The sequence below is a fragment of the Capra hircus genome, chromosome 4, assembly GCF_001704415.2.
Source record: "Capra hircus breed San Clemente chromosome 4, ASM170441v1, whole genome shotgun sequence".
Classification (NCBI taxonomy): Eukaryota; Metazoa; Chordata; class Mammalia; order Artiodactyla; family Bovidae; genus Capra; species Capra hircus.
This window is the reverse complement of record NC_030811.1, coordinates 33,612,293-33,625,099: the sequence shown is the minus strand read 5'-3', so window position 1 is coordinate 33,625,099 and position 12,807 is coordinate 33,612,293. Positions and strand designations below refer to the sequence as shown.

The 12,807-nt window shown below is 40.3% G+C and overlaps 1 protein-coding gene across 2 annotated transcripts in view; it reads right to left on the bottom strand.

Moving 5' to 3' along the window:
• AASS (aminoadipate-semialdehyde synthase) overlaps nucleotides 1-12,807 on the bottom strand; it is an 81,128-nt gene that overhangs the window by 48,798 nt on the left and 19,523 nt on the right. For both annotated transcript variants that reach the window (XM_018046980.1, XM_005679398.3), the window contains exons 7-11: nucleotides 12,048-12,126; nucleotides 11,792-11,919; nucleotides 10,029-10,177; nucleotides 6,932-7,054; nucleotides 6,437-6,548 (exon numbers count right to left, since the gene is read on the bottom strand). In XM_018046980.1, coding sequence (XP_017902469.1) covers nucleotides 6,437-6,548; nucleotides 6,932-7,054; nucleotides 10,029-10,177; nucleotides 11,792-11,919; nucleotides 12,048-12,126 — 591 coding nt within the window. The remainder of the gene's footprint in view (nucleotides 1-6,436; nucleotides 6,549-6,931; nucleotides 7,055-10,028; nucleotides 10,178-11,791; nucleotides 11,920-12,047; nucleotides 12,127-12,807) is intronic.

The window sequence follows — 12,807 nt, the reverse complement described above, 5'->3', positions numbered from 1 at the left end:
ATGCTATAGGTTCTATCACGTCAAAAAAGAAAATCAGGGGGAAACAGGACAGTCCATATACCTTGTTTTATTGTGGTTCAACTTACTGTGGTTTACAGATATTGATTTTTTTCTTCATTGAAAATGTGTGGCAACTTTGTATTAAGCAAGTCTACTAGTGCCCTTTTCCCAACAGATTTGCTCACTCTGTGTCTCTGTCTCACATTTTGGTAATTCTCACAATATTTCAAAATTTTTCATTATTTTTACTTTTGTTATGCTGATCTGTGATCAGTAATCTTTGACATTACTATTGCAAAAAAGATTATGACTCACTGAAGGCTCAGATGATGGTTAACATATTTTAGCAATATTCTTTTTCTTTTTTAAAATTGAACTATAGTTGATACGGGCTTCCCTGGTGGCTCAGTGGTAAAGAATCTGCCTGAAATGCAGGAGATGCATGTTTGATCCCTGGGTCAGGAAGATCCCCTGGAGGAGGGCATGGCAACCCACTTCAGTATTCTTACCTGGAGAATTCCATGGACAGAGAAGCCTAGTGGGCTACAGTCCATGGGGTCACAAAGAATTGGATACAACTGAAGCAACTTAATCGGAGAAGGCACTCGTGACCCACTCCAGTACTCTTGCCTGGAAACTCCCATGGACAGAGGAGCCTGGTGGGCTGCAGTCCGTGGGGTCGCTAAGAGTTGGACATGACTGAGCAACTTCACTTTCACTTTTCACTTTTATGCACTGGAGAAAGAAATGGCAACCCACTCCAGTGTTCTTGCCTGGAGAATCCCAGGGACAGAGTCAGACACAACTGACATGACTTAGCAGTAGCAGCAGCAGAAGCAACTTAATACACACACATAGTTGACATATAATACTGTATTTCTTAATTAAGGTATGTATATCATCTTTAGACTTATGGTTATGGCACACTTAATAGACTACAGTATAGTTTAAACATAACTTATATATGCACTGGGAAACCAAAAAATTTGCGTTACTCATTTTATTGTGATATTCATTTTATTGCAGTGGTCTGAAACTAAACCCCAGATATATCCAAGGTACTTTAAATATAGCTTCATACTGTTATCAAAAGAACATAGATAATATACTTAATTTTTTAGTGGCAAGCAGGTACAGGTATTATCAAGACTACATAGAAACAGTTATCAGTTTTTACATATGTCCAGCACTGAGACTGATGCCTCCAAGACAATCCTACCACCCTGTTTGGAAGACCAATCTCCCAGAGGAAGAAATGGCCATCCACTCCAGCATTCTTGCCTGGAGAATCCCATGGACAGAGTAGCCTGGCAGGCTACAGTCCATGGGGTTGCAAAGAGTTGGACACGACTGAAGCAACTTAGCAGCAGGGACATATAAAAGGAAGACGGTGTTAAAATTTAGAGAAGTTGGCTGTGCCAACAAATCTAAGCACTTTTCTTAGATGTAGCTGCCAATGTGGAAGCAGTGGCTGGGATGCTGAGCAGAGAGAAACTGAGAAGAGTTTGTGGCTGACCACAGGGTAAAAAAAAAAAAAAACACTGGGGTTTAAGTTCAGCTGAAGGGGATCCTAATAAAAGCCAGATTTCCATTTGGGATCCTGAAAGATGATATTCTAAATAAAGGGTCAACTGAAAAATGTAGTTCTCCAAAGGACCAAGGCTCAGCTTTGGAATCACTTCCATTCTTAACTGAACGGAGGTGATTTTCTCCTAGCCTCTTTGCCAGAAACAAAGGAAATCTTCTCTGAAACACACACACACACACACCATCCAGAGCCTCAAATCATCTCTAAGATTTATATAAACTATAACCAACATTCAATCAAAAATAAACAGGCATATTAAGTAATAAGAACGGACTGAAAACCAAGAAAAAGTAAAACAAAGAACATTAAACAGACCCAAGAAGTTCACTGGAAGTATCAGAAGTGTTTTAAAACTCTGATTAATATGTTCATAAAATAAAATTTTCCCGTAAAAGGTACAGCTAATCCACAGTTATAAGTCAAGACAGCAGGTCCCTTTAGGAAGGAGAGTGGGGAGAGTGCTGGGAAAGGCACAGGGGATTTCTGGGATGTTAACCTTGTTCTAGTTTTCACCTTGTAGTGTTCACCTGCATGTCTTTGTGATAATAATTTATCATGCTATATACTTAAGTATCACTTATCTGTGACACTTTAATATTGTATACTATCATATAATATAAAAAATTGTATTTATTCTTTAATAAAAAATTTTTCTTTTTGTTTAAGGACTTCCCTGTTGGTCCAGTGGCTAAGACTCCATGCTCCCAATGAAAAGGGTTTGAGTTCGATCCTTAGTCAGGAAACTAGGATCGAACATGCCGTGGGTGCAGCCAAAACAAAAAAAGAAAATTTCATTCAAATTTTATTTAGCTCTCATCAGTTACATGGGCTAACTCTCAAACACACTTTACTAAGAATTTCATTGAATTGGCTCATTTTCCTCCTAACATCTGTATGAGATCAACTGTACTCAATAAAAGGCAATTTTGACTAAGGACAATGAAAAACTGGGGTCTAAGATCCAAGAAAAATAAACTTGTAATTGAAATTTTGAAGCATGATCATTTTTGAATTGAAAATGGTTAGTAGCAACTTCTTAGATGGTAAATGGTGTCAGAGCAGCCAAACAAAATGACATTTTAAGAAATAACAATCAAATCCTTTCATAAAGGCAAATTAGTATGCAATATTTTCCATAATTTGGCCTTATAAGCTAAGCATTGCGTTAAAATGCATACTTGAAGGATTCAAAAAGATGAATTAAAGTCAAAAGCTCAGGGCTTGCCTGGTGGCTCAGTGGTAGAGAAACCGTCTGCCAATACAAAAGACACAGGTTTGATCACTGGTCTGCGAAGATCGCACATGCTGTGGAGCAAATGAGCCCATGCACCACGGTTATTGAGCCTGTGCTCGAGAGCCAGGGAACAGCAACTATTGAACCCACGTGCCCTCAAACGCATGCTCCACGAGAGGAGCCACCAGGATAAGAAGCCTTCACACTGCAATGAAGAGGAGCCCCTGCTCTCTGCAACTAGAGAAAAGCCCTCACAGCAACCAAGACCAAGCACAGCCAAAAATAAATAAAATTATATTTTAAAAAAAGAAACGGAAAGAAAGCCAAAGGCTCAACAACAACTCTTCTAGGTACTCCAAGACTCTGCTGGAGTCAAGATGATCTAATCAATGCATTGTGACTGAGGGGTTCTTTTTCAGGTAGGGACGAAGTGCTAACTATCCCTTCTATACATCACAGCTATAAACTCTGGACAAAATACAAACAAAACTAACTACATGACAGTTTCAGAGAATGAAGACGAGCAGGCAGTTTGGGGAGAGTGTCAAAACTCGGAAGAAATAATCAGTGCTGAAACTGAGTGTGCTGTCCTTTTGGTATTGCCCCGAGGAGGGGCCGTGTGCTGTGAAGAAGTAGAAACAGGCAGCAAGCTTACTGACTTTCTGATTTAAGGGAACAGGAACAAAACCCTGGGCACCACAACCTGCTCCAGAGTGTGAGCGGGAAATGCCAGAAATGACAGACTCAGATAAAAGTGAAGCCCAGCTTCCATGTCAGCGCTGGTCCGAGTCTGGAAGGATTGAGCATGCGCAGGTCAGACGACAAGCAGCCCAGAAAGGATGAAAAACCTGAGCTTTTAGTTGAGATACCGGTCTCAGGTGAGAAAGAGTTTTCAGTTTAAGTCTAGCCTTATTAATTGCCTGCTTTAAAAAAAAGAAAAAAAGCCAAATAAACCAAACAAAATCAACACTACAGAGAAATGTAACAGTCTGGCATTTCCACAGTGTGAGTCTTCACTGTATCCACGATGTACTTCAAAATTATTTAGCTTAAGAAAATCAGAAAACTAGGACCCAACTCATTCTCAGGGGAAAAGACAATCACTATATTTCAAGCTGAAGTTTACCCAGAATTTTGGAAATAACAGGTAGACTGTAGAGTGGCTTTTACAACTCTGCTCCATGTTATAAGGAAAACTACACTCATGATAAATCAAAAGAAATTATCAGGAGAAAAAAAAAAGAAAGAAACAGAAATTTTAGAACTGCAAGAAAGAAAATCTGAAATCCAAAATTCATGTTCAGGGCTAACGAAAGTTACTGATTCTTCAGGGAAATGATCCCAGAGGGAAATGAATGAGCATCACTGCAAATAGTAAACATCTGGGTAAATTACTTTTAAAATATATATGTGCCTTTCAGCCACTTAGACATTTACAGTTACAGAATGTTAGAACTGGAGGGACCATTAAGATTCTGTATTATCAGGACTTCCCTAGTATTCCAATGGTTAAGAATCCGCCTGCCAATGAGGAAGACGGGGGTTTAATCCCTGGTCAGGGAAGATTCCACGTGCCACAGAGCAACTAAGCCCACGCATCACAACTAGAGAAGCCTGCATGCCTTAGACCCTGTGCTCTGCAACGAGAGACGCCACTACAGGGACAAACCTGAGCACCGCAGCGAGAGAGGAGCCCCCGCTCACTACAGCTAGAGAAAGCTGGCAAGCAGCAACAAAGCCAAAAAATAAAAATAATAACGGCAAATACGTTTTTAAAGGTTAAATATCATTTTATAGGTAAATATCCGAGGTGCAGAAAGCAAGTGAGTGCTTGGCTCAAGGCCATAAAACAAGTTGACGTCTCCAGTAAAATTTGACAATTTGTCAAGCTACTTTAACTCCTAAGCATCAATTCCAGACATGCCTCAGGTCCAGCACCAGATGCGTCAGCAACCCTTCTCAGCCTTCACTTCTTCGTGTGCCTCAGTTTTCTAATCAGTAAAATAGGTTGATAATGGTACCTACCTGAGAGGGTGACCATGAGTATTAAAAAATTAAAATATATAAAGTAATTTGGGGACGTCCCTGGTGGCCCAGTGGTTAAGAGTCCACTTGCAATACAGGGGATGTGGGTTCGATCCTTAGTTGGGGAACTAAGATCTCACATGCCACAGAGCAACTAGGCCCTTGAGCTGCAGCTAGACAGCTCGTGTGCTGCAACTGCTGAGCCTGGGCGCTCCAGAGCTGAGTGCCGCAACTAGAAGGCTGGAGCACTGCAGCAAAGGATTCCTGTGATGCAACCAAGACCTGATGCAGCCAAATAAACAATCTGAACACTGTCTAGAACATAGTCAATGCTGTATAATATTGTTTCCAGCCATAATAAAGCCTGTTATATCTCCCTGCTGACATATTCCAGGAGGAAAAATAAAGGGTCAAAATAGAATAGTAAGTGAAAGAAAAGAAGATAGACTGGAAGCTGCACTTATTCAAGCCACATCTTAGTATGAGAGCTCCTGGGTGAAACTATGGATGAAAAGCACAAGAGCCACTCTTCAGACCTTTGGAACCTTGCCAGAGGCAGACAACCATTAGCAAGGAAATAGAGCATGATGGGTGTGAATGTTTACAATATATAATGAAACAAGAAAGCCTTTTTCTGACAGAGAAAGTGGAATTTAGATAACACAATACTGGGACTTCCTGGTAGTCCAATGACTAAGACTCTGTGCTCCCAAAGCAGGGGCCACGATTCGATCCCTGCTCAGAGAACTAGATCCCACATGGCTGCAGCTAAAGATCCTGCATGCCACAACTAAGACCCAGCAGAGCCCAATAAATAAATAATAAAGGTAAATTCTTTTTTTAAAAATAGATACACCCAGTATTTCAACAATCACTGATCACAGTGAATAATACATGACTAGAATATAGGCTGTCATTTAACTAAGCATTAATGATTAAACTCAAACAAAATTTTGCCATTTCTGATTTTTCAAATCCGTGGCGCAGTGGTAAAGAATCCTCCTGCCAATGCAGGAGATATAGGAGACATGGCTTCAATCCCTGGGTCAGGAAGATCCCCTGGAGCAGGAAATGGCAACCCGCCCCAGTATTCTTGCCGGGAAAATCCCATGGACAGAAGACTCTGGTGGGCTACAATCCATGGGGTCAAAAAGAGTCGGACACAACTGAGCAACTGGGCATACACACACACACACACACACACACACACACAAGCACACACACATACATACACACATCCAGTCACAGTATAGTAAGAATGCCCCAATATGAACTGATCTAGAAAGCAGAAGAAAAGAGGAAATAAAGTAAACCTCGTCTCCAATGTCAGGAACATTCTTAATAAAGTATGCATAATGAGAGGTAAATACAATTGTAATGAAGCATGAAGGCAGTTACATAATAACATTTCCCATGAAACAAGTAAGCAGAATGGATGAAATAAGAGTGTCAGTACATGCTTTGGGGAAGGGCTGGCATTTCATTTTACAACAGATTTCTTAGATACAGAAGACCAGAACGTTCATAAGATCACTCCAAAGTTCTACTTAAAGCCACAGAGATGTTGCTGATGCTACCAGTCAACTTACCATTTCTTCAACATAAGGGTAAAGCATGTCTCCAAAGTATTCTGTAGATTCAATTGGAAGCTGTGCTGGCAAATTGTCAATGGAACACATCAGAATCCCAGAGCCTTCCACACTAGGAGAATCAACACGTTTCATTCAGATGGACAAAATTTATGTGTAAGTTCTAATTTTTCCAGATGTCTACTCTATTATATATTTGTAATTTTGTGCCATAGTATATTAGAAAATAAACAAGCTTTTTCAAATAAAACCTTTCCCTTCTTCAGCAACCCATTTTGAAATGCAGTACATATATGCGTGTGTGTGCATTTAAGCGCTCAAATTTGTATGTGGTTTTTCCACCAAGTTTTTAAATATGTTTGAGCATATCTGTGGAAATTTGCATTGTTGTTGTGCTCAGTCACTTAGTGTGGGTATATTAGAGTAGCATATCAAACGAAGTAAACAATATATTCCTATGTATCTCACCGCATCTAACACCTTTAGCAAACTCACCTGTCATGAATAATATGCTGATCTGCATCATACATGCAAAAGGGACGCTCTATGGTTGTACACTCAGTCATAAACTCAATGGATCCTCCTGTGTCAGCTGAAATATCACAGATTGCCACAAGTCTGTAAATAACATCAATACTTAGATGAGAGCATGGATCTCTGGAGTTTCCAACAGAATTAAAAATGAATAAAAATGAAAAGTGCTTGGAAATTTTTTAAAGTAAATGGCAAATATTTCTTAGGCTCTTAGCTCTTTTTCCTATGGCTCATTGTTCAGGAAACAGATCTTCTGGGATACAGAGAATCTTCCTGATAGGAGTTTTAGTAACCACAAGCAAAAAGAGGAAGAGGAAGATAGGAAATGAAAAGAGGTGAAACAAAAAGGAAAAATCCCTTCCTCGTAAACACTGCTATATATAGAATAGATAACTAGTAAGGACCTATTGTACCATAGGAACTTTACTTATTACTCTGCAATGGCCTACAGGGAAAAGAACCTAAAAATGAGTGGATATAGATATATGTGGGCTTCCCTGGTGGCTCAGTAACAGAGAACCTGCCTCCAATGCAGAAGCCACAGGAGACGTGGTCCAATCCCTGGGTCAGGAAGATCCCCTAGAAGAGGGCATGGCAGCCCACTCCAGTACTCTTGCCTAGAGAATCCCATGGACAGAGGAGCCTGGCAGGCTATAGTCCAGAGTCACAAAGAGTTGGATAGGATGCTCACTCCTTGGAAGAACAGTTATGACCAACCTAGATAGCATATTGAAAAGCAGAGATATTACTTTGCCAACAAAGGTCCGTCTAGTCAAGGCTATGGTTTTTCCAGTGGTCATGTATGGATGTGAGAGTTGGACCGTGAAGAAAGCTGAGCACCAAAGAATTGATGCTTTTGAACTGTGGTGTTGGAGAAGACTCTTGAGAGTCCCTTGGACTGCAAGGAGATCCAAGCACTCCATTCTAAAGGAGATCAGCCCTGGGTGTATTTTGGAAGAAATGATGCTAAAGCTGAAACTCCAGTACTTTGGCCACCTCATGCGAAGAGTTGACTCATTGGAAAAGACTCTGACGCTGGGAGGGATTAGGGGCAGGAGGAGAAGGGGACGACAGAGGATGAGATGGCTGGATGGCATCACGGACTCAATGGACGTGAGTATGAGTGAACTCCGGGAGTTGGTGATGGACAGGGAGGCCTGGCGTGCTGTGATTCATGGCGTCGCAAAGAGTCGGACATGACTGAGCAACTGAACTAAGCTGAACTGAAATGACTTAGCACGTATGCACACATATGTATTGTATAACTGGTTCACTTGCTGTACACCTGACACTAACACAACATTGTAAATCTGCTATGCTTAGTCACTCAGTCATATCTGACTCTTTGCAACCCCATGGACTGTAGCCTGCCAGGCTCCTCTGTCCATGCAATTTTTTTTTCCAGGCAAGAATACTGAAGTGGGCTGCCATTTCCTCCTCCAGGAGATTTTCTCGACCCAGGGATAGAACCCATGTCTCCTGTCTCCTGTATTGCAGGCGGATCAACTATATCAATAAAAAGATTTTTTTAAAAAGCTTTCCTAGAGAAATCACTGACAATAGCCTGAAGCTGAACTACTTAGTTAGCTTTAAACAGCTTAGATTTTTCAATTGCACTACCTCCACCCTGCTTAATAGTGTATAACTTTACATGTTAATACATGGAAATCTCTGAAATTATGAACAAAAGTTTCAGTCCAGGATTAGAAATCCTTTAGAGGTTGACCACAATTTTCCTGCCCAATCTCTAGTTTCCAACTGCCCATATAAACCCTATCTTAGTGCTAGACTATCCCACTCACTGTCTTAAATTGTGCTTTGGTGTCATATTTATCAAACACCAACCCTGTGTTGAAATCCTCGTTCTTACTCCTCTCTAAAGACTTTGCCAAGCCCACACCCCCTCCCACTTTCTTCTAAACTCCTCTGATATTGATTGCTCCCAGCATTCCTGTGGCATTTACCTGATGCCAGCTACATGCATGAGGGTAACAGTCATATTTTTTCTTTATTACTCAGCTTAGCACAGTGCCAGGAAGACCAGGTGCTCCACAAATAAGTTATTGATTACTGAATTTATTCAACATTAGTAATTATTTGAACTTTATACGTCAAACAACATACTGGATATCTGTTGGCAAGACAAACAGGGCCCTTATCCTTAAGGAGATTAAGTTCTAGTAAAGCAGGAAAAATCATAAATACAAGAAAATTTAAAATCATAAGCAAAAGAATTTCAGGGGAAAAAACAGTAACAAACTGAAGAGAGATGGGAATGTGGAAGCAAGTACAGACCTCTCTGAGGAGTTTAATTTTTAGCTACATGTGGATTCATAGAAGTTAAGAGGAGAGAATTTCAAGAAGGAGGGAAGGAAATAGACTCATAGACACAGAAAACAAATTTAGGGTTTCCAATGAGCACAGCAGGTGAGGGAGGGATAAATTAGGAGTTTGGGATTAACAGATACACACTACTATATATAGAATAGATTTTTTTAAAAGGACCTATTGTATAGCACGGGGAACTATATTTAGTATCTTATTATAACCTATAATGAAAAAGATTCTGAAATAGAATGTGTATATATATATATATATAACTGAATTACTGTGCTTACACCTGAAACTAACATAACATTGTAAATCAACTACAATAAAAAATAAACTGGCTGCATAGGGCAAAAGGAAAGAAAGAAAGAAAAAAAAAGAAACCTTGTTATATCAGTTCTCTCTAACATGTTATCACAGAGTCCAGTGATCACTTAACACAGTTAAGTCCAGAACACTTTTTCTAACTTTGGGGATGTTGCTTTATACATATGTATAACTGAATCACTTTGCTGTACACTTGAAACTAACAAGATTGTACATCATTATACTTCAATTAAAAAAAAGAGAGAGAGAGAAGGTTAACTGTCAAATATTGCCAGGATATTAAGTAAGGTAAGGCAGACAACCAGTTACTAACAGTCAAGTCCTGTGCTATTTGGATCCCTGCGTGTGATACTCTCCCAGTAGGCCTGCTGCTGAATACTGCTGTCATTGCTGAAGTCCTTACTTGTGTGGCAATGCAGGGCAGCCTTCAACACCAGCAACTGGGGACTTGCCTGGAGCCAGGAGACTCTGAGCATCTTGGCGGGTGAGTAGACGAGGGGTGTTCTGTTCCCAGTAGATCCCGTTAATTAAACAAGTTGTATAGGGTGCAATCTGGAAAGGAAATTCCAAGTTCAACAAGATAGGAAATAGCCCTTTTCAGTGCAGTGTGTTGAAAGAGAACTATCAGTAAAATTCATGAGAAACAACATTACCTCTAACTGACTTTGTTATTTGCCAAGTCAGTAGCTACATTTTGAAGCAAAGGCGATAAATACCCACCCAGATTTTGGTGGAGAACTACCTCATAGAAAAACATATGAACATAAATATCAATATTGGTGTGCTACAATACACTACATAGCCGATAAAAGAGAAATAGAAATTTAAGCAACCAAGGGATCTATTTCCAGCTCAGCCTCTAGTAGAGTATGATCTAAAAGCATTCTATCTCAACTTCCCTGGGTTCTGTTTCCCTTACCTGCCAGATGGGGATAATACGTACCCCATTCCTCAAAGGAATGCTGTGAAGATTAAATCAGATAACATCTGTAAGCTCCATGGACAAACGTGCTATATGCATGCATACATGATAACTAGGTCACTATAAGTTTTAGGATGCATCCAATCACCAATACTTCTGTGATTGGGGAAAAGAGAAGGGACGGAAATTTACTAGGTTCAAAATTTTTCCATTTGAAACTAGTTTTTATAATTCCTGTTTCTCAAGCATTCTCAAGGTACAGGTAAAGGTCCTTCTTCTATAACATGCTCTATATGTTATAACACTGAATTTCATACCAAAATCTATAAATGCTATATTTGTTCAAACATTTAAAATTATTTAAAACCTGCCTTTCCACGACAGGTGCATGCATTTTTGTTGGCTGATTTTGAGGAGGACGAATGCATAACCAGTGATTACAGAGCACACATATATTATCCCTTTTACAAGATGAGACCATTGTGTCCCCATGTGAATTGGAAGTAACTTTTGTACAGTGGAGACCATACTATTTCACGCTGGTTCCCTGTAATCAAAATGTATTTCAAGATGGCTGGCCGAGATTATTACTGCAACTTGTGGTCATAGAAATGATGGATCAATGTTGTAATCAAAACTCATCCACATTGTTCTTTGTCCGAGGACTAACTCACGATAAATACAGAAAACAGTAACCCACAGGAAATGATTTAGAGCTATTAGAACCTCAAGGAGAAACAGAGTCAGTGAAGAAAAGGGCACACCCACAGAAGCCACAAAGTTACCAGGCAAACTGCTACTACTGCTAAGTCACTTCAGTCGTGTCCGACTCTGTGCGACCCCATAGATAGATGGCAGCCCACCAAGCTCCCCCGTCCCTGGGATTCTCCAGGCAAGAACACTGGAGTGGGTTGCCATTTCCTTCTCCAGTGCATGAAAGTGAAAAGAGAAAGTGAAGTCGCTCAGTCGTGTCCGACTTCGCGACCCCATGGACTGCAGCCTACCAGGCTCCTCCATCCATGGGATTTTCCAGGCAAGAGTACTGGAGTGGGTTGCCGTTGCCACTCCAAACATCAATAAAAGCCAACAATTCCTAAGAACAACTCATAATACCCAAAGGACTCACAACAAATCAACAAGGGGAACTGAAAATCAAGGTACACATTTACAATTTCTGGCCTTAAAAATAGCCTAACTATAGTGTGTCATGAGCAAGTAACTCAAAAGCTAGGTCTGATACTCACATCAGTATTAAAACGGCTAATGTAGCGCTCGGGGTATTTGTCATACTCCACAGGGTCATATACACCATCTGTTTTCCTGACAAGATGATGATGGCGACTTAACACTGTTCCGTACACTTTTCTCAGGTCTTGCAGAGGAGAAAGAAATTAGTAAAGTGGGTCACAAGTGATATAGGTTTATGATGATAAAATATTGTAATGCACAAACTGTTAAAAACAAAGATACATAAGTCTCTCTCCCCTCCCACCTCCTTACCTCCATTTTGGGAAACTTCTTTTAATTCATGTGGCTCCACATACTCACAAGGTAATTCATTGAAGATTTCTTGGGCTCCCTGTAAACAATGCATGAGTGAAAATTTAAAAATCAATCAGAAAAGAGCCAATATGTTTTCCTCATTTCCTCAAAAGGTTCCAGCTCACTTTCTCCACGATTATATAGCTCTACTGCCCTACCCTGTAACTGGAACCATAACATGAAAGTACAGATGAGCTTCTTGCATACAGCCTGCAAACCATTTAAATACCACTCATTGGAGAGGGGGCTTCCCAGGTGGCTCACTGGGTAAAAGAAAACATGGGCAATACAGGAGACACAGGAGACGTGGGTTTGCTCCCTGGGTCGGGAAGATCACCTGAAGGAGGCAACTGGAGGCAACTCACTCCAGTATTCTTGCCTGGAGAATTCCATGGACAGAGAAGCCTGGTGGGCTATGGCTCCCAAAGAGTCAGATACAACTGAAGCAACGGAGCACGCACACATGCACATTGGAAAGAGCTTTAATTTTTTACTTAAGCTTATTCAGCACAGACACAAAAGTGTTTAGAATTGAGAGTGCAATAAAAATATTTCTATTTAACTTTTGCTCCATTGCAGAAATTATCTGAAGGGGGAAACTGTATTTCCTATCCCCCCCAAAAAAAAATCACATGACTATCTCACAGTATACTATAGTGATGTCCTGTCTGTAAAACAGTCTCATGGAAGAAATATCTATTTTACAATTATAAGTTTC